The 26620-nt window shown below is 50.6% G+C and overlaps 1 protein-coding gene across 3 annotated transcripts in view; it reads left to right on the top strand.

Annotated features, from left to right (window-relative positions):
* Positions 1-26620, top strand: part of RPH3AL (rabphilin 3A like (without C2 domains)) — a 140530-nt gene that overhangs the window by 101926 nt on the left and 11984 nt on the right. For all 3 annotated transcript variants that reach the window (XM_087440675.1, XM_087440674.1, XM_087440673.1), the window contains exon 6: positions 12288-12462. In XM_087440675.1, coding sequence (XP_087296801.1) covers positions 12288-12462 — 175 coding nt within the window. The remainder of the gene's footprint in view (positions 1-12287; positions 12463-26620) is intronic.

The raw sequence follows: 26620 nt of genomic DNA, 5'->3' as shown, positions 1-26620 counted from the left end.
TGTATATAGGGAAACCTAGAACAGAATAGCCCCTGAAAGCAGGGCCTGAACACACTCTCACGTGGTAGAGGAAAACAGCCAAGGACCTCAGCCTTTTGTGGATTTGGGCTGTGGGGCCACCCGTCTGCAAGAACATTTGATCCTTCTTTCCCTGGCTCACTCAACACCGGAGGTGCTGAATAAATGTTATTTGAATGAATTAATATTTACTAACTCCCTCTTCAGAAGTTGTTTGTAAGCTTCATCTTACTGAGGTAGGAGAAGCAAGCAATGAGGACAGATGGCTGCTCTAACCTTAATTCCTACCGAAAGAAGAAAAGGCAGGAACAAGGAAAAAATGTAAAACAAAACAAGAAAGAGAGAGGGAGGGAGGAAAGAAAGAAAGAAGGAAGGAAGAAAGAAAGAAAAAAAGAGAGCTGTCAAATAATCAGGTATTTCGGTATGACAAACCTTTTTTTCTAGTTTTAATTCTGTTAGTTGTCTTACATAGATAGGTAAATATATGCATATATAATTTTTTAAATTCAACCAACATTTGTCTAATCGTCCACATTACAGTAGAAACAGTGTCTATTACCTCCCCTTGCCATGAAGTATGAGGAACCCAACTTTTTTTTTTAGCCACTTCTTGCTTTTCATTGAGACAATATGGAGTTTGGGGTCAGATTATTATTATTAACTCATTATCTGTTTTTTTTTATTTTTTTTATTGCGAAATTTTTGTTGTACATTATTGTTTATCAGTCACCATATAAGTGCATCCCTCCACCCCTCGTGCCCCCCCCCATCCCCCTGGCCCCTGGTAACCACCAACAGTTCTATCTGTGCGTGTGTTGGTTTATCTTCCACATATGAGTGAAACTGTGCCCTGTTTGTCTTTCTCGTTCTGGCTTATTTCACTTAATATAATACCCTCCAGGTCCATCCATGCTGTTGCAAATGGGATTAACTCATTATCTTATATCTAGTTTTTTGAGCATCATTTCTTTCACATTTTTAGTATTTTGTATTTATATTTACATTAGTTATTTAGACTGAATTCTGTCTTTATTTCGTTGATCACTGTGAATTTTCAGTCGCCCATTCTGGACCTTCGTTTTAATTCATCTGCTGGTCAACTGGACTGTACTTTGGAGCAATTCTTTAGGGAGGCTGGATGCATCTCTGTTTTTATTTTTGCTGTTATGATCCACAGTACCTTTTGGGGATAGAATCACAGCCATTTTCTGGATTACAGAGGCAGGTGGAGGTGCTGTCGGAGGCATTTAGGATGGCAGATGTGGCGGTCTTTCCCGGGCCGCCTCTGGTGGTTAAGGATGTGTGAAACAGGCCTCGTGACCTCCTTCCTGCCCCGCTCGCTCGTCTCGTTGTCACATCCGTGCCCCAGTCATGCACACTGTGTACATTCTGAGTCTCCATCCTACTTGAGTAGGGCAGCATGGAATCCAGCTGTTAGTCACACTTTCGGGTAGGATGGTGCCAATTTGGTTTGAGCGACAGATAGCATTTCCAGCATAAAATAATACCAAAAACGAATGTGTACATCAGCACGTCTCATGTCGACTTGCCTTGCTCAATATCAGCTTGTCACCCTTGGCTGTAATCGTGGCTTTTCATACTCCGCTTGTCACCACGGAAACCTGGTTGGAGGGTGCTGCCCAGCTGTCCTGGAGAGCAGTGGCCCTTCCTCCAACAGCACGATGCCCCGGACCCTTCCTGTTTCCCGAGGGGTCCAGCTCTGCCTGCCTTTAAGCTGGGAAGCCCTGGTTCCCGTTAAAAAACTGTTCAGGTTTTTCCTATTGTCAAAATTCTGACTCCCGGAGGTCAGGCGGGTGAGTGACATCGAGGGAGAGCTTGTTTTCCTCAGGGACAGAAGTTTCAGTCCTGCTCAATTTGTGAATTCATGCTGGTGTTTTCAAACTAACCGAAATTTGACTAAGTCTTTTCCTATCTTGCTCTACTACAAAAAATGTTAATTACTGCTTTCTTTTCCTTTCCTGAACTACCAGCTTTTCTCCCTTAGGTCATATCCAGATTCAATATACCAGCCACAGACTGTCGTGGCTCCCCTGTGTTGACCTGCCGGGCAGCCCAGGGATTAAATAACATCGACATCCAATTACCAATCTGTTATACTTTAATTTTAATCAAAGTAATACATGCATGTGGTTAAAAAAAAGTCCAATTATTCTGAAGAGCTTGTGCTGGAGGACAGCAGTCTGCTGCCCGGCCCCTCCCTCACCCAGCCCGTCGCGTGCAACCCGCTTGTTTTAGTTCAGTGCTGGCTCCAGCCACGACTTCTTTGATTTATCAACTTTAAGACTCTCAATTGACCCCATGCCCTGAAAGGTGAGGAGCTGGCTAGCTTGGACTACTCTGCTTCCCCTCTCTCCTCCACATTTTTGATTCTTTTATTATTTTTAGCTCTTTGATTAAATTTGTAACTTTGTGTAATATTTACCTCTTTCTTCTTCCATCAGCTAGAACATTCACACCTCGACTCCTGCATGAGATGTGGGTATGAATGCCTCTGTTCTTCCCTCCCTTCCTTTCCCCTCCCTCCTTTTTTAGATTGTACCTTTACTAATAGATTGCCAGAATTGTATATTTAGATTGTTCTTTAGCCATAATTAAATCTTCCATGCTTTGTGATTTGTGCCTGGATCTTAATTTACAAAGGTGACTGAGTGACGACATGGAGGGGCTAATGCCATTGAAAGAAGATTTTATTAATTACAGTTCCTGAGAGAAGGGGGCATGCCACGCCATGCAGGGCCACGTGGGGAAGCACCAGATTTGGTCAGGAGGCAGAAAGGAGTGAGGGGAAGCATGGGCCACAGCCTTTCTTGGGTTTTCTACAGGAAAGGCAAGGCAGGGCTGGGTAAATATCCTAGGATTGGCTAGTTCAAATGGTTGGGGCAGGCGTTGGGGCATAGGGGCTGTCCCTAGTGGTCTGGGACCTGGTCCTGGGCTGATTTAGGGCAGGGGGATTGGCTTGGTGTGTGCGGGAGTTAGATAAGGAGGTGGTCAGGGGTGTGGACTCGGGATTGGTTGGAGGGTTTGTAATACGACTTTGGCGCATCACCAGGAGAGGTAAACAACTTTGGCCATTAGCTTGGCCCTGTGATCAGTGGGTGCCAAATAGACAAATACAGAGTCTAAGAAAACACAGAGCACTTTGTCTCTAGGTTAGTTCTAAGAGTTGAAAATCAGTCAGTAGCATTTAATTTCACAAACATGTGTGTGATTTTGTGAGAGGGTGGGTTCCAGAGCCAGGCTGCCCGGTCCTGGTCTCTGTTCTGTTCGTCCCTGTTTGTGTCATGTGTTCTCTCTGTGCCTGGTTTCCTCATCTGTAAAACAGCTGATAATAGTACCTACCTCATAGGATTTGGGGAGAGTTAAATAAGTTATTCTGTATAAAGTTCTTGGAGCGGTGCCTGATGCACACAAAGTGCTCAATAATTATTAGGGATTTAAAATTTTTTATTTTATAAACATTAAAGCACCTCGGGGTCAAGTGGTATGTGAGGATCACATTTAATACCTACCTTGACCCCGACACCACCCAAAAGAAATTGTTCTCCGTATCTTGATCAGATGGATTCCTTTTTAACTCCTCATTTCTTAAAACTGTGTCACATTTTAATTTACCTAATATTTGGACCTTGTCTTTCTGGTATGATTTTTAGTTTTCCCTGGAGTTTGTTATTGACATTTTTTCTCATTGACAAAAGAATAATGAAACTTTATCCTTGTATGCAGCTTCTTGATTTTACCTTCTATTGCATGGATATTACCTTCTATTTACCTTCTCTTTTCCTGTCAGAAACCCCTGCAGACCTGTTTCAGGCTCTAGCCTGCACTAGTTGCTGAAAGCTGTCTTCATGGGATTTCCCTTCAACTCACCTCCTGAGCTGGAGACACTAATTCCAGGATCCTGTGTCTTCCTCTTTCTTGTTTTTCACCTGTGTTTTGCTGGAGCCCATCCTTAGGTAACTTCTTTAAAAGAGAATGCGCAAGGGAATCTTGGAGACCTTGCAAGTCTAAAAATATCTCTATTCTGCCCTCATGTTTGATCGTTAGTTTGGCTGATAGAATTCTAGATGCATAGTGTTTTAGCATCCAGTGTTGACAATGATAAGTCTGATGCCATTCTGATTCTGGTTTCCTTGTAGGAGACCTATTTTTTCTTTCTGGAAGCTTCTAGGATCTTCTTTTTATATTTGTGGCTAAAAGATCTTATGAGTATGGCTTTTTTACTTTTCACTTTTCCTGCCTTATATTCAATAAAAAACCTTTTAATTCGAAGACTCGTGTCCTTCCTCAGCTCCAGGAAGTTTCTTTCCATTGCTCTCTTTCTGGGGAGTCTATTATGAGGAATTTGAGCCCTCAGATTGAGCCTTTTTGCCTCTTATTTCTTTCATCTTTTTCTGTTTCTTCACCTTGGTGCTCCATATTCCACATTTCCTCATTTTTACCTTCCAGCCTTTATTTTACATTTTTATATTTCTGCATTGTATTTTTAATTTCTAGGAGACTTTTCTTTTTCTCCAGTTGTTCCTTTTTCATAGCATGTTGTTCTTATTTGATGATCGAGCCTATACATTGAAGTCCCTGAATTTAACTTTCCTGCTGTACTCAATTACTGAGCAACATACCCACTTTTTTCTTTTTCTAGAATCATCTAAACAGAGGATGGATGTCCTGCCAGAGGTGTGGAGGCTTAAGTGGCTTAAAACAACAATCATTTATCTGCTCACGATTCTGCAGTTTGGGCTGGGCTCGGCAGGGCGGCTCTTTGGCTGGTCTCTCCTGGGGTCATTCACAGGCTGCGGTCATCTGACAGTTCGACTGGGTGGAGGTCCAAAAAGGCTCACTCCTCTGCAGTCAGCCATCTCAGTTCTCCTCCGTGTGGCCTCTCGTCCTCCAGGATGCTGTACTGGGCTCTCTCCTGATGGCAGTAGGGTTCCAAGCAGTGAGAAAGGAAGCTGCCAATTCTCTTGAGGCCTGGTCAGAAGTCACATGTTACTTCCACCACATTCTGTTAGTCAAAGCAAGTCACAAGCCTACACCAGATTCAAGGGTTGGGGGAATAGACTCCACCTCTTGATGGGAGGGGAGGAAAATCATTTGGGGCTGTGTTTAATCTACTGCAACCTCCCAGGCAGCTTCTCCTTCTGTCTTAGCTCAGGCTGCCGTAACAAAATACCACTGACGGGGGCTTAAACAACAGGAGTTCATTTCTCACATTTCTGGAGGCTGGAAGTCCAATGTCAAGGTGCCGGCAGATTTGGCTCCTGGTGAGGGCTCTCTTCCTGGCTTGCAGATGGCCGCCCTCTTGCTGTGTCCTCACACAGAGAAGAGGGAAGCAAGCTCTCTGGTACCTCTTCTTATAAGGACATTCATCCCATCACGAGGGCCTCACTCGTATGATCTCATCTAAACTTAATTACCTCCCAAAGGCCCCATCTCCAGATACCTTCACACTAGGGGGTTAGGGCTTCAACATATGAATTTGAGGGGACACAGTTCAGTCTACACTACCCTCTAAGAGCCAGTGCTTCTCTTAAGTAACCTGAGTTACTTAAAGGCTTGAAATTTGGACATGTGCTCAGGAGTCTCAGCTGACAGATATTGGTTAGGTATCTAGCACGTGCTGGGTGCCCTGGGTCACTCCTGCTGTCATGGAGCTTTGATCTGGTGCAGGAAATAGACTTTTAAGTAAGCAATCATAACAGTGTGTCTGCATTGTAGTGGGAGACCTGCTTCTGGGTAAAAGTAATTTCCTAAAGGCTGGATTTCCTGATCCCAGCCCAGGGAGGGAAGAAGGAACAGCATGTACAAAGGCCTGGAGGCAAGAGACAGCTTGGTGTGGTCAGGAGAGTGGCGTGGCAGGCTGATCCCGAGTGTGGGGGTGAGAGAGGAGGCTGGGGAGGGAGGCAGGGGCTGGCAGAGTTCTGGGGTCTTGTCGGCCATGCGGTGGAGTTTGTCTTGCTTGTTAGAGTTCCTGGGAGGCCAGCACTGTGTGTGTGTGTGTGTAGGCCAGCGCTGTGTGTGTGTGTGTGTGTGTAGAGGTAACGGGGTAGGGAGGGCTGTGCTGTCTCTAAGAGACCCTTCTTAAAATGACCAAAGTGTAAGCAAGAAGACCTCTCTATAACAGGCCATTTCCTGTGGCTTTTCAAGACTGGGCCAGCCTGGAGCTTGTTAAGCAGACAGAACATGGTCACCCAGAGTCCCACATTCTGTCCCCTGGGGACCGTTCTTTGGCTTTGCCTCTTCATTTGTTCATTTAGTCAGTCAGCAACATTCCTGCCACGTACAGGCTGCTTGCAGGTGCTGGGAACACGGGATGTCTCAGGTAGAGCCCCGCCCTCGAAGAGCTCATGGCTTCCTGGCTGGGTGAGTGCTGTGGCAGCAGCACCACGTGGGCTCCAGGAGCAAGGCAGAGGCTCTGATTCTGCACCAGGTGGCACGGAAGGCTTTCTAGGGGATGGGGATGAAGGACATGCCAAGTGCAAGGAACAGCGTGTGCAAAGGCCACAGACTGGACCCTTGCTCCGACCTGTGGAGTGAGGAGCGGGGAGCATGGCTGCCTCAGCTGAGTTCATGCAGGTGCACTCCTGAGTTGCATGGGAGGCTGGGAGAGGCGGTAATATGGAAGGGCGGGGCAACGGAGAGGGACAGAGGTCTTGGGCCGCGCCCCCCCCCCCCCCCCCCCCCCCCCCCGTCTCCCCAATGGCCGGTCACCTAGGCCTGCCCTTCCTTCCAACCAGACCTGGCAATTACCACCTTCTCCAGCCACAGCCATTTAGGAAATGCCGATGATTAGCGATTGTTATCATGATAATTAAAATTCCCTGGGAACAGCTTGGCTCATATCCATCAGTGTCTGCAGTCAGGGTTGGCCGTGAGCTGAAATTGTAATGAAAACCTGGAAGCAGAGGACAGAGCGGTGCCCCGGGGAGGGTCTAATGCCACCAGCCCCCTCCCCCCGCAAGTGCCATGGTGGCTGTGTGGGTTTGTTCTCATTAAATGGCGTTTTCAAGGCTGGCTGCTTTGCTGGCCTTATCACAGCAAACCACACGTGGGGAGCAGAGTGGGGCTTTGCGGAATCTCACGGCTACTCCAGAAAGGGAAGGTTTTCCGACCTGTGGCGGTAGACAGGGTGAGGTGGGCCTAGTTCCCACAGAGGGCTTTTCCTACCCCTGTTCCTGGGGAGGGGCTGCGTGTTGATGCCAGCCAGTGGGTGGTGGGCCTGGAGGCACAGAGCAGAAGTCACCTCATTAAAAGCTACTGTTGAGTGTTTTGCAGAGTAGGGGTGGGCAGTGAGGTGAGAGAAGTTCAGAGGCTGTGCATGGCTTGGCATGGGAGGAGGAGGGGTGACAGCTCAGAATCAGCCCAGCTGGGGTCGCTCATGCCTCACCTCAGCAGTCCTGCTCTCCCATGTGGAAGGCAGTTTCCAAAATACTGAGTGTGTTTCATGCACCTCTGCTGGGGTGTGCCCTCCATAGCAGCCACAGGAACGCGGGAACTGCTGCTCCTTGAGCTGGTCCAGGATCACCAGCCGTCCTGGGCTGGTCTGGTCTCTGCCCGCTGCGGCGGCATCAGGCCTCCACCTGGACTGCAGTGCCAGCCCGAGAGAAGCAGACAGCCCCCCAGGCCTTGTTAACAGTGGACTCACAGGGAATGGTTGACCCATGGACCTGCCCACTGGACCCCAGAGAGACCCATGGGATCATTGCCTCTGCTGAAGATAAATAGTGGGGTGAATTGCGTGAAATTGATAGGGGGATTTATAGGTCAAAAATGGTTGACTACCAAAAAAATGTTGAATATCCGTTTCATGCAGTTCAGCCTAATACTTTGCATCCTGTGCTCTTTATCCTGTTTTCCAAAAGTGCTTTACTAATCAGTGTTTTTTAAGTCAGGGGTAGGAGTGGAGATTGATTGTTGCAACAGGAAAGGAGGCTGATGGCGTGGGCCCCGCTGGCCATGATCTGCGGGGAGAGGCAGGGGCAGCTGGGGCTGTGGGTCTCACTGGCGCTTGAGGAGAAACTGGGAGCATAGGGCCGCCTTGTGCTGTGGAGTTCACAGCCGGGGAGGTTCACAAGAGCTTGCTGTGCACCGGCAAGCCGGGCTAGGCCCTTCCTCTTTGTCCTTCTTTCAATCTGAAACAGTAAACCTGTTAGATTAATTACAAGAACTTGGGTGTAACCCTCAGGCCACTTCCCCAGGAAGTCGACAGAACGTGTTGGGACACGTTCCAGCAAACTGCCCAGGGCTGCCAATTCAGCCGTTCAGCAGTGTTTATTGAGCACCTACTGTGTCAAGCGTGGGCTGGGAGTTTGAAGACGCAGTGGTGAGTGGAAGTGCCCTGTCCCTCCCCCCGGACGGTAGAGCCTAGTGGGAGAGACAGATAAAAATAGGAGGACCAGCCGAAAGGTGGAAGCAACCCGAGTGTCCATCGACGGATGAATGGATAAACAAAATGTGGTGTATACCTACGATGGAATGTTATTCAGCCTCAAAAAGGAAGGAAATTCTGACACATGTTGCAACATGGGTGAACCTTGAGGATGTGATGCTCAGTGAAAGAAGCCAGTCACAAAAAGACAAGTACGGCACGATTCCACTCATGTGAGGTACCTAGAGTAGTCAAATTCTTTGAGTCAAATTCTCAGAAAGTAGAATGGTGGTTGTCTGCGGCTGGTGGGGAGAGGGGAATGGGGAGCTGTTGTTTAATGAGTGCAGAGTTTTCATTTTACAAGATAAAAAATGTTTTGGAGATTGGCTGCACAACAATGTGAATGTACTTAACACTGCTGAACTGTACACTTGGAAATGGTTAAGATGGTAAATTTTATGTTATGTGTATTTTAACCACAAGTTAATTTTTTTTTCTTTGGTGAGGAAGATTGGCCTGAGCTAACATCTGTTGCCAATCTTCCTCTTTTTGCTTGAGGAAGATTGTCCCTGAGCTAACATCTGTGCCAGTCTTCCTCTATTTTGTATGCAGGACACCACCACAGCATGTCGTGCCTGGGATCCAAACCTGCGAACCCCGGGCTGCCAAAGCAGAGCATGCAGACCTAACCACTATGCTACTGGGCCGGTCCCCAAAATTTTTTTAATTAAAAGAAAAAAAAGAAGCATGCGCACTCGTGGGCAGGGACTGTGGTCCCAGCTCTGAAGGAAAAGCTCAGGGGGGTGAGATGAGGACTCGGTGAGGACCAGTGATGTGCCTGGCCCCCTGGAATCCCCAGACGCAGCTCTGTAGTGTTTCTTGGTCTCTCCCATGGAAAGCCGCATGACAGTGAAGCATGGGCCACGTCACCGAGTCACCCTCAGGGTAGTCCCATCCACATCTCTTCAGACACTGGCCATGTGTGCGGGGGGTGTGCTCTCCACCCAGACGGCATCTCCCTGGGGCGGTGGAGTCCCCATCCTCCCTCCTGCAGCACCTAACCCTGGTGACCTCAGGACCTGACGAGCGCCTCCCCAAGCCCACCACCCCATGGGAACTGCTCCTGAGTGTGGTCCCCAGACCAGACCCCGGCTCCCACCAGGAAATATAGTTCAGGGTCCACACCCTGAAGATGCTTAGTGCCCCACTGGGGATTTGACTTGTCTTCCTGGAGGGTGGTCTGACGATATGCATCATCATCTAAATGGACACAATCTCTCAATCCGGCAGTTCCCCTGGGAATATTTCCTAAGGTGATACCGACACCTGCCTGATGACGTGTGTGCACTGACGATGGTTGTGGCACTGCTCACAAGAGTGAAAAATTGGAAATAACTTCATGTCTGTCAGTGGGGGGCTGGTTTAATTAAGTTTAATAAATCTAAACTATGGAGCCCTTAAAAAGTGATGGTAGAGACCATTACTTATTAACACGAACAGTTGCCATGATATGTAGTTAAGCGGTGGCGGGGAACAGGTTGCATCTACATGATCCTATTCTTCTAAAAAACAAAAACAAAATTGTGTATATGCCCAGGAAAAGGTGTGATAAAATTCACACCACGGTGTTAAGCAGGCCTCTGTGGTAATGTTAGGAGTTGACCTATAGTTTGCTCATTTTACTTTTTTCATATTGTCCTAATATTGTGTGCTACTTATGTATTTCTCTTCTTAGGAAAAAGAAAAGACCAAGCAGTTTCCATGGCGGAGGTGGGGGAGGCAGTGTGGTGGGTCCTAAGCCCACCGGGCCCCACTGTTCATGGACGTCTCTCGAGGGCTTGCTTCATTTGGTCCCCCCAAGGCCCAGCCCATGTTGGGGGCAGGAGGCCAGCCTGCTCAGGGGAGGGCAGCAGAGCCTGCACTGACGGATGCTCAGGACTTCGCTTAGCAGAGGGAGGCCGAGTGAGCCCCTCACCGGTCCCCCATGGCCTGTTGGGCTTGGGCACAGCCACACAGCAGCTCTGCAGGGACAGGTGGCCTTGGCGGCTGCTGCCTATATTATTTCCTCTGCCTGTATGGCACTTCCCTGCCCTTTAGGCATCCAGTGTGCAGGACGCGTAGAGCCCATGATAATGTGTGACCCTCCAAGGATTTATTCACCACTCAAGCACACTTTAGTGAGCATCTACTTTGTATCTGTAAACTGTTGGGATGAGACTCTGCGGCCTCCATTGTGGAGTAGAGGCCACTAGAATAGTGGCCTGGCCTTGGGCAAATTGCTTAACTTGGAGCCTCAGTTTTCCCATCTGGAAAGTGGAGATAATAACAGAGCTTCCTCAAAGAACTGTTGTTGCCGGATGCCTCTGGGAATAGGGGAGGCACCTAGTGAATTTCAGACCATGTGCATGCATTACCAATTCAGGTAAATAAATATATATTGTAGGAGGGCAGTGAGAGGATCAGAAAGGGTTTTCCAAAAGGGGATCCAAGAAGCCTTTATCCCACCAGACAGGTTCTGTGTTATTCAAGAGCCACACAAAAGCAGGCTCTTCCGCACAAGGTAGCTGAGAGGGAGCGGGGAGTGATTCGTGCCAGGGCCGTGGTCCAGACTCAGTGGTCCCGTGCCTGGCACTCTGGAGCATAGAGAGGTGACTACTGTCTCCTTGGAGACTTAGATGCACATCACTCAGCGAATGAACAGTCAGTGCTGTACAGTTAGGTGCTGAGTTTATGCAGATGCAGTAGTGGGGTTAAGTTTCTCTAGGAAAACCCGCCAAATGGATTTCAGGTGGGATCCACTGTGTGTTCTTTTGCCCTGTTGGAGAACCCTGTGCACATTGGCATATTAAAGGCTCTGAGAAGTCCTGCGGTAACAGAGCTTGGTTTAACCTAGTGCTTCCCAGTGTACTTGATCAGGAACCTTTTTTTTTTATTTGCCCAGCCCCTGTTAACATCCCGCAGAACTAATGTGGTGCAGAGGAAGTTTTGGGAGTGAGAAACACTCCCAAAGAAACACTGTCCCAGAGAGAATCAGGGAAAACTCAGGCCTTCTGATTTTAAATCCTCCCTTTTGAGTAGGGGACTTGGTCCATTGGTTATAAAGCTGTCCACACATGTCAGACAAGCAGAGGAGGGTGACACTGAAGGTCACGGCACCGTGTCTGTCAAGTGGCTGCTCCATGCCCAGCCTTGGGCCATGGGGCTTGACGTTCATTTGAGTCTGATCCTCATGGCCGCCCTTGGAGACGGGTGCTGTTCCTACATTCCACCTACTGATGATGGAACTGAGGGTCAGGGAGGTTCATGTGTCCAGATCTCACAGCTGCTGGGTGGCAGGCCCCAGGGTTTACGCCCAGGACGTCTGCTCTGACTGCCAAGGCTTCCTCTTCTGCGAAAAGGTCCCATTGTTCCTTCACTCACTCCCACTCCTTTACTAAATACTTTGAACGTATTTCCCTCATCAGAAAAGAGATTACAGAGCACTTGGCATTTTTTGAAGTAGGCATTAAGAGTTCAGGGACCTTATCTCAGCTGCTTCTCTGAATTCTAATCCGTGGCTCTCCCTGAGATTGCGTCCTCTCTGTGCCAGCTGCAGAGATGTCTCATCCCGAGAAGCTCTCCAAAATAGCTTCCAAGGCCATGCCGTGGCCCAGCCCGGCTCTTCCTCCAGCCTCTTGTCACTCTGCCCCAGAGGCTCGAGGGGAAGGGGCGGGCAGGAGGAACTCAGGTGGCATCTCTTGAGTACCTTCTGGGTGTCGTGCATGGTGCTGAGTACTCTCCAACTTTCCAGAAGGAGGGGAGTGGATGGTGGGCCTGCATGGAGCACAGTACAGGAAGGGCTGCCCTGCATCCTGTGCGCTAAGCCAATGTCTCCCCCGCCCAGGTCTGGAAGAGGTCGGGGGCCTGGTTCTACAAAGGGCTCCCCAAGTACATCCTGCCCCTGAAGACCTCCGGCCGGGCTGATGACCTCCACTTCCAAGCTGTGCCCATGGAACCGGCCGAGCAGGGGCCCAGGAGCACTGAGACCAGTCATGTCTACACATGGGCCCGAGGGAGAGGTAAGTCCCTCTGCCCCCTCTCCTGGGGTAACAACTAACGTTCAGGCTGTCAGCCAGCCGGGCACTGCCACGAGCACAAGCCAGTGCCCGCCACACCCTCCTCGTGGCTCATACTGGTGTTTCGTCCCTCCCTGTGCCCTCGGCTCCCTCCCCACACCCACGCCTAGACCTCAGCGTGGTGATTGCTCTGTGCAAAGACTCGGGTGGAGGGTCCACTGGTGGCCATTTCAGAAACAAGGACTAGTTTGGGGACAGGGATGCTGTGAACAGCACTGTGGATCTTTGCAGAAATGTGATGTCAATTGAGGTGTTTTGCAAAGAGTGAAAATGCATCTTTCCAAGGCAGACCTGTACCATCTCTTCTTGGCGCTTGTCTTGTGTCTCACTAAGAGAGGACTCCTGGCTTCCTCGGTTCTAATGAGCACGGTGACTTTGTGCCCAGTACCCTGGGTATTTGTGGTGGCTGCACTGATATTGGGGTGTCCCAGGTGGCCACGCTCAGAAGGGGAGCTCTCCCCACTGGTGAGGATACAGTGCCAGGGTTGGTGGATGGCTCTCCACAGCTTGCATGACGCTTGAATGCTCGTGACTTTATTTTCCAAGTTCCAGGTCTCACAACATGTTCCAGAGGCAGACAGGGCGGTGTTAGTAGCCCATTTTCTAGATGAGTAGCCTGAGGCCCAGAGAAAGGAGGGACTTACTCAGCTGGGGTGTGGCAGAGCTGGGACCAAAAGGCAGAGTCTTGCCCTCTGGGCTCTGGTTCCTTCTGTTGCTTCTGGGAGGCTCTCGAACATCTCTGTCTTTGGACCATGACCAGCATCTGACTGTCTTTATATCATTTGGGCTTTTTCTTTTCTTGTTACAAAAGTAAGGCATGTTTATTATGAAATTTTGAAGGTTGTCGAATAATATGATTTAGAAGGGAAAAATCTCCTGTCAGTCGACCCTTCCACACATAACCAGCGTTAACAGGCAGGCGCCTATTCTCCAGAGGGCTTTTCGGCTCTTTTTGCAGCCAGCCTTCCTTACTAATCCCGCTGGCCTCCGTCTGCACTTCTGAGTCCCGTGAGTTTGCCTTCCCAGCGATCACTGCCACAGACAGCCTTTGTAGGGACCACGAGTGAGTGCAGCAGAGACTGGGCGCGCAGGGGAGGGGAGCAGGCCCGCTCGGCCCGGCCTAAGGGGGGCACTGTGGCCAGCCAGCCCTCGAGGGGGCTGGCAGGGGATTTGCTGGGGAGGTGGCCCCCTCTTCCATTGTGTCCCTTTTCCACCCTCAGAGCCGGCCTTCCCCTGCCCCAGCCCTATCAGGGGGCATCGGTGTCCCGCACGAGGGAAGGATGCGGCCATGGAGTCAGATGCTGGTGGACACTGGCGGGTTTAGAATGTTGCTTGGAGGGGGTTGAGGAGGGAGGCTCTGAGGCCCCCACCCCCAGGGGCCCTCACTGCCCTGTCTGCTCCAGCACCAGCACGGCACACACGTGCATGCACACACACACACACACACACACGCACACACTGCCCCCCTGAGGAGGAGCAGAGCCTCGTCTCCTCCGAGGCCACACAGACACAGGTGGCCTTTTACTTATGCGGGCAACAAGGCCAGCGGCCCACACAATTGGGGTCGGCACCGTCTGTGAACCGAGTTTACACTGAGGCTGTGCCAGGCAACGTGGAGGCCCCCTCGTGAGCACTGAGTCTCCCTCTGCAGACCAGGTCAGAAGGCCCCCAGGCTCCCAGAGCACGAGGCAGCGCCTCCTCGGGGCCAGGCCCCCGCCAGGCGCATCCCAGCCCTGTGATTAGCCGAGTGTTAGTGCCGAGCAGGAGGAGCAGGCCCAGACAGGTGACGTGCGTGTATCACCCACGGGCGGCAGGGGAGGACTGATGGCCATGGCTGGTTGTGGAGGCCCAGGGGGTGTCTGAACCCACCCAGAGAGGGGGTGCACCAGGAGTGCGCGGGGTGCATGTGGTGTGCAGGACTGAACTTGGGGAAACCCGCAGTCGTGGGGGAGGGAGGAAAAGGAGCTGGTGGAGGAGGCAGAGGAGGCGTTGCTGGGGGAGGCCGGAGGAGAGCAGGGCGGTTACAGGCCGCAGAAGCCAACGTGCCAGGGGTTTGCAAGGAGGGGCTCAGGAGAGCCGCAAACAGCCCGACTGTCCCTGAGCTGCTTCCAAGCCCGATCCTGGGAGGCTGTGGTTGTCCTCTCTGATGAGCCTGTGCAGAAGCCAGGATCTGTGCTTTCTGATAGAGTTCGGATCCCCTGGCCTCCCCAGACCCGACCGTGTACTAACAGAGGCACTCGGGTGACTACGGATGCTTGTGGGAGACCAGAGGCTGGGGCCAGCTGGAACCATCCTTACAGCTGGTCCTGAGGCTGGGGCCCAGCAGGGAGCCCTCCAGGAGGTCAGCTCGATGCTGGCATGTGGCTTCCTGGTGGTCCATATGGCCTCGTGGCAAAACTGTGGTATCCTCTGGGGAGGGCTTGGGCATGCCTGCCTCTGGGAATACTCCCAAGCTGCCAGGGGATGCTGCATCCGTCCCGATTCCTTCTCAGGCTGGTCTCCTTGAGGTAGTCAGGCTCCTGGCAGCAGACAGAGGGGGCAGCCTTGGGAGTCTGGCGCAGGGATGTCACTGGGCCTTTCCAGACCACTGCCCACTGAGGAACCAGTTGGTGTTTTTCCAGCTCCAAGAGTGGCTTCCACTCTCCACCTCCAGCCCCATCATCAGTGGTGCCCAGGCGCCAGGCAGCTGGCTGGGGTCGGAGCTGCTGTTTGTGGTCCAGGTCAGAGCCTGTCTGGTAAGCCCGGCCCTCATAGCACCCCATTCAGCCAAAACCGTGCTTGGGGCCAGGTGGAAACAGAATGACTAGCGCTGGGGTGTGGGCTCTCCTACCACACTGAAAGCTACACGCGGGCAGGGCTGTGTCAGTCCTGAACAGGCCGATTCCTCAGCACGTAGCATGGGAGAGGCACGGGACAGATGCTTATTAGATGAATGAGTGAACCACTCACCTGCTCCAGCATATTTGAAAGGCCTGTGGAGGGATTTTCAGTAGGGCCTGCAGGCTCCCCTGGGTCAGGGGTCTGTTGGACAGCCCCAGGAGATACCTGGAGGCTGTTAAAACCACCCCCCTGTCAGGAGGTGGCTCTCCTCCTGGGCCCCTGCCTCCGGGGACGCCAGAGCCAGTATCCCCCTCCTGCCCTGCAGCCCCTGCTCCCTGGATGGAAACTGACCCTGGCACCAGTGTGCTCTCTCTGACCCTCTTCCCTGCCCCCAGTCCTCCGTCTCTCTGCCTCTCTCTCTCTCAGTCATGGGGCTGGTACACCTGTGGCCCCCAGCTCCACCCCCTAGCCCAGCTCAGCCCACTGTCTTTCTCCTGCCCTGTTGGAAGAGGAAGGGTGATCCATAGATGCAAGCCATGGACTTTTCAGTCCACACAGCAATCAGGTGAAAGGTATTGACATTTCTGAGGCAGGTTCCTTTTCTTCCTCCTTTCAGTTTTCTTTGTTAATTTTTAATTACATAAGAATACTTGATATATTTTAACAAGTTAAACGATTTGAAAGTGTATGAAAAATTAAAATCTCTTCTGCTTGCCATCGTCTCCAAATCCCTTTCTCCCTGTTCCAACTAATGTATACTTGATATAGGTTATTTTTTTTTGTTTGCTTTTGTTTTTGCAACAAAGATAGGTTCTTACCCATAACTCTCCATGTTGTGTTTTTCACTTAAAGGATTATCATGGGCCTGACCTCCAGGTCAATAGATATGGATTTTACTTTATTCTTTTTAATGGCTGAATAAAATCCCATCATAGTGTGCTTTGTGATTTAATCATTCACCTATTGATGGACATTCAAATTGTTTCTGGCTTTTTGCCATTGGAAGCGATGCTGAAACATCCTTATGTCTATATGATGCTTTTATTTCCACGGGGTAGGTTTTCAAAAATGAGGTTGTCTGTTTTACATTTCAATAGACATTGCCAAACTATATTCCAAAAATGTTACAGTATTTTATAGTCGTTTATACCTGCATTCTTGTCTGCCATGAATATTATTGGTGTTTATCCTTTTGGCCAGTATACTAGATGGCACATGATATTTCATTATTTTAATTTGCACATTTGGGTATCTCTTCATATCTTTATTACTTATTGATTATTTAGGTTTCCTCTGTTAAAAATTGCCTGTTCAATTCCATTGCTCATTTTTTATTAAGTTGTTTACTTTCTCTTATTGATTTATAGGTGCTTCTTATATATTAAGGATATTAAATGGGTTGCAAATATTTTTCTCCTTGTTTGAATTTACACTTTGTTTGACCTTATCCTTGCTTATAGTATTTTGCCATTCAAAAACAATTTCTTTTAATTTTTGTGGAGTCAAGTATGTTTTTCTTCTGCTTTGTGGTTTCTGGATTTCCTGTCTTGCTTTGAAATGTCTTCCTCCCCCCAAAGTTAAAAAAAAAAAATCTGCTAAATAAAAATTTTAAGTAATATGAGAATAAAAGGAAATTACTTAAATATGATAAAATTACCAAAAAAGAAAAAAATCTAATACCAAATATCATATTAACTGATAAAGCACTAGAGCCTTGTTCTCTCAAAATGCAAGTCAAGAATACCTCCATCATCACCATCATTCAACAGTATTTTGTAGTATTTAACTAATGTAATAAGGCAAGAAAATCAAATAATCTGTTACTGTTGAAAAAGAGAAGAAATTCTCTTATTTGCAGATGATTTGATTGTATACCAAGAAAACCCCAAAAGAGTGTCCTAAAACAGCCCTCTAGGGTCAATAGGATAATTTGGGAAGTGACCGGACAGAAAGTAAATCAATAGTTTACACAAAACAATCAATCATCTTACTGACTAATTAGAAGTAGAAATGGGGAAATGCATTCATAATTGCAACAAAAATTATAAAATGCCTAGAAACTAATTTTAAAGATTTTATTTATTTACTTTTCCCCCCAAAGCCCCAGTAGATAGTTGCGTGTCATAGCTGCACATCCTTCTAGTTGCTGTATGTGGGACGCGGCCTCAGCATGGCTGGAGAAGCAGCGCGTCGGTGCGAGCCCGGGATCCGAACCCGGGTCGCCAGCAGTGGAGCGCGCTCACTTAACCACCAAGCCACGGGGCCGGCCCTAGAAACTAATTTTAAAAGAGAATTATAGGGGCTGGTCCAGTGGTGTAGCAGTTAAGTGCGTGTGCTCCGCTGCGGCAGCCCGGGGTTCGCAGGTTCTGATCCCGGGCGCACACTGACGCACCGCTTGTCAAGCCATGCTGTGACAGCGTCCCGTATAAAGTAGAGGAAGATGGGCACGGATGTTAGCCCAGGGCCAGTCTTCCTCAGCAAAAAGAGGAAGATTGGCATCGGATGTTAGCTCAGGGCTAATCTTCCTCACAAAAAAAAAAAAAGAGAGAGAGAGCGAGAGAATTATAGGTCCAACATGAAGAAAATTACAGAATCTTATCAAAGGACGAAAAGTAAGACATGAACAGAAAGGCAGACGAGAATCTTGGTGCCTCCAAAATAATAAGTGTAACAATTCCTGTCTGATTCCCAGTGGAGTTTGTAGGGAGGAATGGACTCACCTGTTTTCCTTTACCCATTGGGTAAACAAAATGTGGCATAATCATGCAAAGGAATATTATTCAGCCTAAAAATGACTGAAGTACTGATACATGCTGCAACACGGATGAACCTTAAAACGTCACGCCAAGTGAAAAAAGCCAGAGACAAAAGGCCACCTCTTGTGTGATTCCATTTATATGAAATGTCCAGAATAGGCAAATCCTTGGAAACAGAAAGTAGACTAGTGATTGCCAGGGGCTGGGGAGGAGGTGGGGATGTGAGGAGGAACTGCTAATGGGTACAGGGTTTCTTTTAGAGGTGATGAAAATGTTCTGGAATTAGATAGTGGTGATGGTTGCACGACTTTATGAATATACTAAAAACCACTGAATTGTGTATTTTCAAAGGGTGAATTTTATGGTATATGACTCGTATTTCAATTTAAAAAAAACTTCATAACGAAGTTAGAGAATAATTTAACAAAATATTTTTTTTAAAGAATAGGAAGGGAAGTGGAAGGAGTTGCCCGACCAAATGGTAAAGCTTACTGTGAAGTTACTATACTCAACAGAAACACCACAATATAGGCCCCAGACTAAATAGAGTATTTACTTATAGAAGAAAGAAATAGATAAGTAGAACAGAATAGAAAAATAATAGACCTAAGAATGTATGGAAGCTGGACATAGGTAGCTTTTCAATCCAATGGGAAAATAACAGCTGTATTTAACAACTGGAACATAGTTAGATTTCCGTCCCATTCCATATGTATCCAGAAACACATTGCAGATAGATTAGAGATCGTTGTGTTAGCAATAACACAATGAATGTATTAGAGAAAGGTAAGAAGTGTTTTCTCCTCTGCGTCATCTCAGAGCTGGTGACCCTCCAGCACCTGCAGGACAGGTGGGCTGACTACCTGAGTTTGCCACTCTCCCTCTTCTGGACGCTTGAGTATTGATTTTGGCCAGGGATTTGCCTGCAGACTCCTTGGTGAGCCCCCTCTGGCTTGCTCATAGCAGGACATTCGTTCTTTCCCCCAGGACGAGGTGGGGAACAGTGTGGCCTGAGTTCCTCCTGGTGACCAGCCCTAGCTCTGCCCTGGCTGCCTCTGGGGAGAGGTCTCCACCCTCCCACCCGATCAATCCAGATGGAGTGTGTGCTTCACACCACTTTTCCCTGGCAGATCATTGCTCAAAGTTTATGGCAGCAATAAATTAAGGCAGCTTTTGCACACTCCCAGCTTTCTTTGTTCCCCTGTGAAATATAAGGTATCAATGGTGGAACCCGTACTGCAGGCTTTTGGGGTTTAATCCCCTTAGACCTGGGCCCACCTCTTCTGCAGGCCTTCAAGCTAGATTCCCACCTTCGAGCTGTGTACAGAGAGATATTTCCTGGGAGTAGGGGTGGGAAATACCATATTAATTTGGCATATGTGGCTATCAAGAAATCATATTTTTTTCTTATACGCTGGAAAGCTTAGAGGAGGGAACTGCAGCTTTGCTTCAGCAGTTCAGTGACATCAGGACAGATATCTTTATAATTCCTGCTCTTTTCCTCATCGTCACAAGATGGTTGCTGCAGTTCCAGCCATCACTATAAAGAAAGGAAGAAAGATCAAAGGGGAGGCTGGAGAATCTAGCCTTTAGCTTCTGCAGCCTTGCATTATAATGGAAGCAGGCAAGGAGGAGGGGGCTGATGCTGGAGGAGCTTGATGCCATACGAGAGCTGGAGAGCTGAATATATCTGACTGAAGTCATTACAGTGGAAATTATTCTCAGATAGGATTTTGTGTTTCTCTACGTCCAGTACCACCGTTGCTTAACATGATGGGGCTTATTTTCTTCAGCCCCCAGTGCTGTGGCCGAGAGGCAACACTGCCCTGGGTCTGCTCTGTGGTTGGTCTGCCTTTCCCAGCTGTGGCTGAGCACCTGAAACAGGGTGGGGGTGGGACGCTGAAGCCCCAAATCTAGAGTTCCTACAGTGTTCAGAGGGCTTTTTTTAGGATGTGTGTGCTTTCCTCAGATGGGTGCCAGAGAACCCGGTTTCCAGGAGACTGACCTCTGGATCAGGGAGCTTTGCTGTGTTCACCTCTTGCAGGGAGCCTGGGCGGGGTGTGGGGAGGGGCCCATCGTCTAAAGCCTTTGTCACTGCCCTGTGGCCTGGCCGGGCTGGGGAGACCTTTCCACTTTGCCCTCCACCCTAGACCCCAAAAGGCCTTGAGCTCCCCATAGCTGTGAGGCAAACTCGCCTTCCCATCTCCGCGGGGGCCTGGGTCACGGTCCCTCCCGGGGACCCTGTGCAGGATCCTTCCCCCTCCCCGCTTCATCATCCCGCTGAGCAGAGCACAGGCCTCCTGGGCAGACTTGAACAGAATTACACACTGGTTCACTTCAAGGTCTGCTCCAGAAAAGTGCTTCCAGGTTTTGGAAACGTTCCAGTTGGGTAGTTTTAAGAATAATAGGAATTTCTTTATCCCTTCATTGGTTTGCTAGGTTTTAAATAACTTTTTTTTAATCCTAAACGGTGGTTCTGTTTGCAGTCCAGTGAAAGCAAGCTCCGGGGTTGTTCAAGTTAGCAGTTTGGTTCAGCTCAGGCTACAAATGTTTACCTGGGGTGCCGTTCCCACAGGACCCGTCGGCTCACCTGCCCCCCCGGAGAAGCCGAGTCATCGGGTGCTGCCTCGGCCGCAGCGGGGCTCCGTGAGTCACGGTCATTATCTCGCCTGATGCTCAGAACAACCTATGGGGCAGCTCGATGGCGAAACTGGCTCCTCGTGATGGATGAGGAGGGGGAGGTCTGCCCAAGGTCACGTGGGCTGTGGCCGAAGGAGGCTGGGACCCAGGCTCTGAATGCCGGCTCACGCTCCTCCCCTCTGAGTACAGAGTAAAGCTATTGCCCAAGTCGCCACAAACGCTGGCTTTCCCCTTCGGACCTGGTCCGAGGATTTTTGGTTGCCAGGAATCTCTATTCCTGAGATTCCAGACCCCTGAGGCTGGCTCAAGTAAGGGGGTGGCTGCCAGGCTGCTGAGGAAGGCCTCCCAGAAGCAGGGATCGAGAGGAAGGCTTTCAAGGCCTGTGGGGGTGGAGGAGTGTGGCGGCAGCTTCTGCTCCTCAGGGAACTCTCCCATCAGCTCCTGTCCTCACCTCTGCCTGCTCAGCAGCAAGTCTGCATATCCTTCTGTCTCAGCCTCTACCCTCCCGTGCTCAGGACCCCGCGTCCACACTCGGCAAGGAGGTGATTGGCCCAACTCATTCCTGCTAGATGCTTTTTGCATCTAGCCTGCACCCCATCAGACATAATAGATGGCGGGGCCAGTTAGGGCTGCTTTCCCCAAAAGCAGAGCTGGGACAGAGCAGGGGGAGATTTGTATTTCTTGCTCAATTGCCACTGAACCACAGAATTGAGTGTTTTGTATCTGACAGGGTAGTGAGCTCCCTGTCACTGGGAGCATTCAAGCAGAGGCTGGATATTATAGTGGGGGTACTATGGTTCAGAAACTGGGAGAAGCTCACTATGGGCTTGTTACCATGTATGCAGAGTCATGCCCCCATGTTGTGACTAGGGCTGGGGGGATGGGGATACATTCTATGGCCCAAGATCGAGAAAGCCGCATGGCCCAAGGAAGCTTTGAACCCAAGACCTCTGTCTCATTAGCGCAGAGCTGCAGCCGACTGAGCTAATAAGCAGTTTCGCGGCAGCCGTTTTTCCATCAAACGCATATGCTGTTTCCTGACTTCTTAACGCAGCATGCTATTTATACCGGTGGATCCATTCATTCTTAATGAGCCACGGTTGTGGATTGTAAAATGTTTTATTTTCAGACAGGATTGCTCACTGCCCAGAGCCAGCTGTTGCTATGCTGCCTTCCTTCTTCTCTGTTCCTGAGAAATTAGCATTTTGGAAGCTCCTCTGAGCGCTCAGCTGCCCCTCCCCACCCCCTTAACCCCCAGTGTTTCCCCAGCAGACTCTGGACTTGCCATTTGTCACGTCGGCCTGGACGTGGTATGTGAACTCCCTGCAGCCTTCTGAGGAGCTGGGAGTGTGTGATGTGCAGGGGGCCAGGCTGGCTGAGGCTTGGAGAAGGAGGCAGAGCAGAGCAGGAGGGTTCCATGTAGGGGGTGGGATGCCATCCGTCCTTAGAGGATTGGGGATTTGCTGGTGTTATAGGTGACAAACCAGTGGAGCAATGACTCCATCTGGCTTACTGCTTTAAATTCATTGACAACTTTTTTAAATGTGGAGAATTCTTATGGTGTTCTGGCTTCGTTTTTGAAAATCAGAAGGTCTGCCAGGACTGTCCCTCCCTGGGAAAATTGGACAGGCTAAGTAGCAGCTTCCCCCTTCACACAGGGCTTGCGGTCTGTGGTTTGCCGCAGTCCCCAGCCCTCCCTATTGTCTCTGACACTCTTGTTATCACTCTCGTAGGGTTATTAAGAAGAAAGGGAAAGAGTTCTTGTTGCCACATCCCTATGCAAGGAGAGAGAATAGAAGTTAGACCCACAGGGACACCTGTTGCAAGAAAAGTGGGCACACGTCTCTGTGGAAATGAAGGATTCTCATATCCAGCCCACCTCACTCACTGACCCTTCCACCTGACGGGAAGTCAGATGTCACATCTCTGTGTCCCTGTTCCTGGTCCCGACCCCACAGATCCTGTGCATAGCAGCTCTGCAGCTTCTGTGGAGGTGACCCACCACCGTCACCTCCGGGGCCTTGCCAATAAGGAATGAAGACACCAGGCCTTGCAGAGCTCCTGTGTTTTAGTGGGGGACCCCGAGTGGGAACACTTCAGTTTTGGGAAGTCCTTCTTCCTCTCTGGGCCTTGGTTTCCCCATGAGTAGGATGGGGATAAGGGGGCTGGGACAGGGTCCTTTCTCTACCAGCGTTCATAGCTTACAGTTCCAGATCCAAGCGGATGAAATGTTATGGAGGAATTTCTGGCAGGTGGTAAAGCAGCTCCCAGATCATACACTGAGGCTGCCTGTACTGGAAAGACCAGCCCCGGTTCAGCATTGTCCCCGCCCTCCGCACGCGCACGCGCGCGCGCACACACACACACACACACACACACAGAGTCCTGATATATATTGCCCGCCCGGCAACCCCGCCACCCGCACCCCTGCACACTGCGCTGTGGGAGGCATTCACCGAGTACTGGTGAACTAGCTGAATCTTCCTTTCCAAGTCCTATCCCCAGGATCGTCTCTGATGCTCGATTATCACCTTTTCTGTCTCTGTTCGTTTTACTCCCTGCATGGGTTCTAGAGTCCTGGGGAGATGGAAGTTCCTGGGATCTTTTTAATATATAAAGATAACCGAAACCACCAAATACACACATGCAGAATGAGCCAGAAAGGACCGTTTAGAGAGGAAGGAGAGAGAGGCTGTCTCTGAACCATCTGAGAAGGGTAGTTTGGGTCTAGAAATAAAAACATAGACAGTCCTGTCTGTGGCTCCCACCGGCCACTTGGGGAACTGAATGCCATGCATCCTACTGGAGGCAGGAGAAGGGCGAAGGGATGGCGTTGAGTTGCCCGAGGCCACTGTGGGCCCCACAGGGGCAAACACTGACCATCAGTCCATTGTCGGTCTTCTCACGTAGCTACCATTCTTGCAGGCTCAGCTGAGGGCCTGGGTACCGTTTGCCTATTGGTCTGTGCGGTGGAAGAGGCAGGCCTCAGTGCTGAGAGGCCTGGTAAAAGCAGCAACAGTGGTAGCTGCCGTGGATGGCGTGGTTGCTTGTTGCAGGCAGTGCCAGGAGCTGTGCATTACTTATTTCACATGATCCCCCGACAGCCTGGGGTGGGGTACTGCTGTTGTCCCATTTTATAGAAGAGAAAACCAAGGCATGGAGAGGTCGATTGACTTGCATCATAATCCCAGCGTGGACAGAAAGAGAAATCCCTGCGGCATTCAGGAAACTGCCCTTTCCCTAAATCTCAGGGAGCTGGAGGCCTGGCCACATCTCGGGTGGCTGTGCTTGAAAGAGAAGCCTGTGCATACTAATTTGTCTTGACCTTCAGAGCCCTTGGTGAAGCCAAACACCAGCCCAGTGCTGGTGTGTGTGATGGAGGGGCTGCCCCCGAACAGGAGCCCTGAGCTTCAGTGAGCTGCCACAGCCCCCGCTGCTACGCCCCGCCCCTGCCCCCAGCAGCCCTCCTGCCTGTCCTGGGTGTCCTCACTGGCTTGGGGATTGATTTCCCAAGAGCAGAAGGCCCTCGTTAGCCACACCACGGAGGTCAGGGGCACGGCTGTCGCTTCTAATTTGCCCAAACCCTATGACAGCCTCAGCTCACTGGATGCTTCCAGCTGCCAGGTGAGGTCTGGGGGCCCCTTGCCCCGATCTGAGCTGAAATAGGAAAGTAGGGCCCAGCCCCCCGTGCTAGCCCCTGGCTTCAGCTCAGCCGTATGCAGAGCTCCCTATGCAGTAAAGCACACCCTCTCCAGCCGCTCACCTGTCTCGCCGTGTGAACTACAACTTAATTCCGCCCACTCTAGATTTCTCAGCCTTTGGGGACCTGGGGGAAGTGAAAAAATCCGGGCCCATCTGACTCCAGTAAAGCCCTGGGAGATAGCAGCACTCTCCCCGGGCCTGCTGTCCATCGTGGGTGAGGGCCGGCCTCGCAGATGGGGCTCAGCTGATTTCCCACGGCTGGTCCAGGAGCAGCAGCAGATGCTGGGAGAGTCTGTGTGTCTGCTGATCTCCCCACAGGAAGTAGGGGCTGGCCTCCCTGCCTCAGTTGCCCCTGGGGTCCACATGGGGTCCAGGCACAGCAGCAGCCCATCCCCACACCCATGCTCTGAGCACAGACCCCATGGGCCTGAGCAGGGGCTGAGAGTCCAGCCCTGGGGAGGGAACCTGAGGGACAAACCCAGAAGCCAGAAGGCGGGACCCTCAGGGAATGTGACAGGCCTGGGGAAAGAGAGATGGATGGAGGCCCAGAAACAGATGGACAGAGATGCAGAGAGACGAGACTGGAGAAGAAGAGAGACTGACAGAAAGAGAAAGAGGATCCACAACACAAACCCAGCAAGACTCAGAGCCCCAGAGACACGCGAGAGGGAGAGGGGCAAGAGCGGCACAGGCAGACAGATCTTTTAAAAGCATCAGCGAGAGAAGCACAAAGAGACAAAGTAGAGGACAGAGGCCCAGAGACACACACAGAAAGGAGAGAGCGCGAGCTGGAGTCAAGGGGTGGATGGAGGAGTAGGCAGGAGGGATGAGCTTGCTTTGTTTCATCTCGGCCATAAATCAGAAGCAATAATCTGCCGGAGAGAAATAGTGCAGAGCACACCCAAGCCAGACCAGCCCCTCGTCTCCTAAGTGCCTGAGCCTGGAGCCTTCCTCTTGAGCCAGCAGGGCTGTCCTGGCCCCAGAGAAGCCCACCACCTGGCCTTTGCCTTTCCTATTCTCTGTCAGGGATGCCAGGCCCAGCCTGGCTCCAGCATTTCTATCTATAAATCATGCCCATCTTTAAATTCCACCTCTTCCAGGAAGCCCTCCCTGACTTCCCCTCTCCCTGAATACTCGCCCCTCCCCTTCAGAGTATCATGTTCTCTCTGGAGGGAGCTATCCTTCTCTTCCATCATTCCATCTCCCGTTCTGTCTGCCTGCAGCTCTTCCTGCAAGGGCAGGACCACAGGATTTCGGTGCTGGCAACCACATCACTATTGATTTGAGGGTTCGGCTTCATTATCCAGTGCCTCCTGTCTGTCTGTGAGCCCGAAGGAGGGAGTTAATTAAAATCAATGGTGAATGAATAAACAAGCACAGGAAACCCGCCACTCTCTGAGTCTCAATTCCCAGCCTGGTCTGTGCTGTCCCTACTGATGTCCCTGGTGGCAGCCTGGAAGGGTGACCAAGGAAGGAGGGCTCCCTGGGTGCAACACCCTCACCCCGCCCTCTGAGCTGGTCCTAGCACTATCCCACCTCGCAGATGAGGAAATGAGGGTCCGAGAGAGGCAGACTCTGAGCCCGTCTGGCTCTCCTGGGCCCGTTCCTGTGAGGACAGGCTACCCGGGCCGTGGGGCCACCTTTCTCCTTGTCCAGGCCCTGACTCTCAGGGGTCCTGGAAGCAATCTCCAAAACAAAGGGAAAACCCGTTCCTCCGGCCTGGCCTCAAATTTGGAAGATGAGCAGGCTCTCTGTGAACAGTGTGCTCCCCCCAGGGCCCTCATCCCGTGTCCATGGCAACCAGCCTCTGACAGCCCCTCCCCCATTAGTCTGTCCTTGGCTCAGGCCGAGGCCACCAGCAGCCTGGCTCATCCCGCTTGAGTGTCCTTGGGGGGCTGCTGTGAGGAGGCGCCTGCTTGGTGGGGAGTCCAGCCCTTCTGGGGACGGAGCTGGCTCGCCACCACCTTGCTGACCACTGTCGGGTCCTGCTGTCTCTGTGCTCTGCTGTGTCCTCTCCTGGGGAGGGTTTTTCAGAAGGCAGTCAACAAGTATTGACTGAGTGCCTGCTTGGCCCAAGGCCCAGTGCTGGGGGCTGAGGGAAGGAGCCAGATGCAGATTAAGACGTGGCGCTGCCCTCCAGTGGTTCCTGGTACAGTTGGGGAAGTCAAGGCAGGCGTTTGCAG

This window comes from Ceratotherium simum, chromosome 16 (genome assembly GCF_057802395.1).
Source record: "Ceratotherium simum simum isolate JZ-2026a chromosome 16, ASM5780239v1, whole genome shotgun sequence".
Taxonomy (NCBI): domain Eukaryota; kingdom Metazoa; phylum Chordata; class Mammalia; order Perissodactyla; family Rhinocerotidae; genus Ceratotherium; species Ceratotherium simum.
This window is presented reverse-complemented; position numbering and strand designations above follow the sequence as displayed.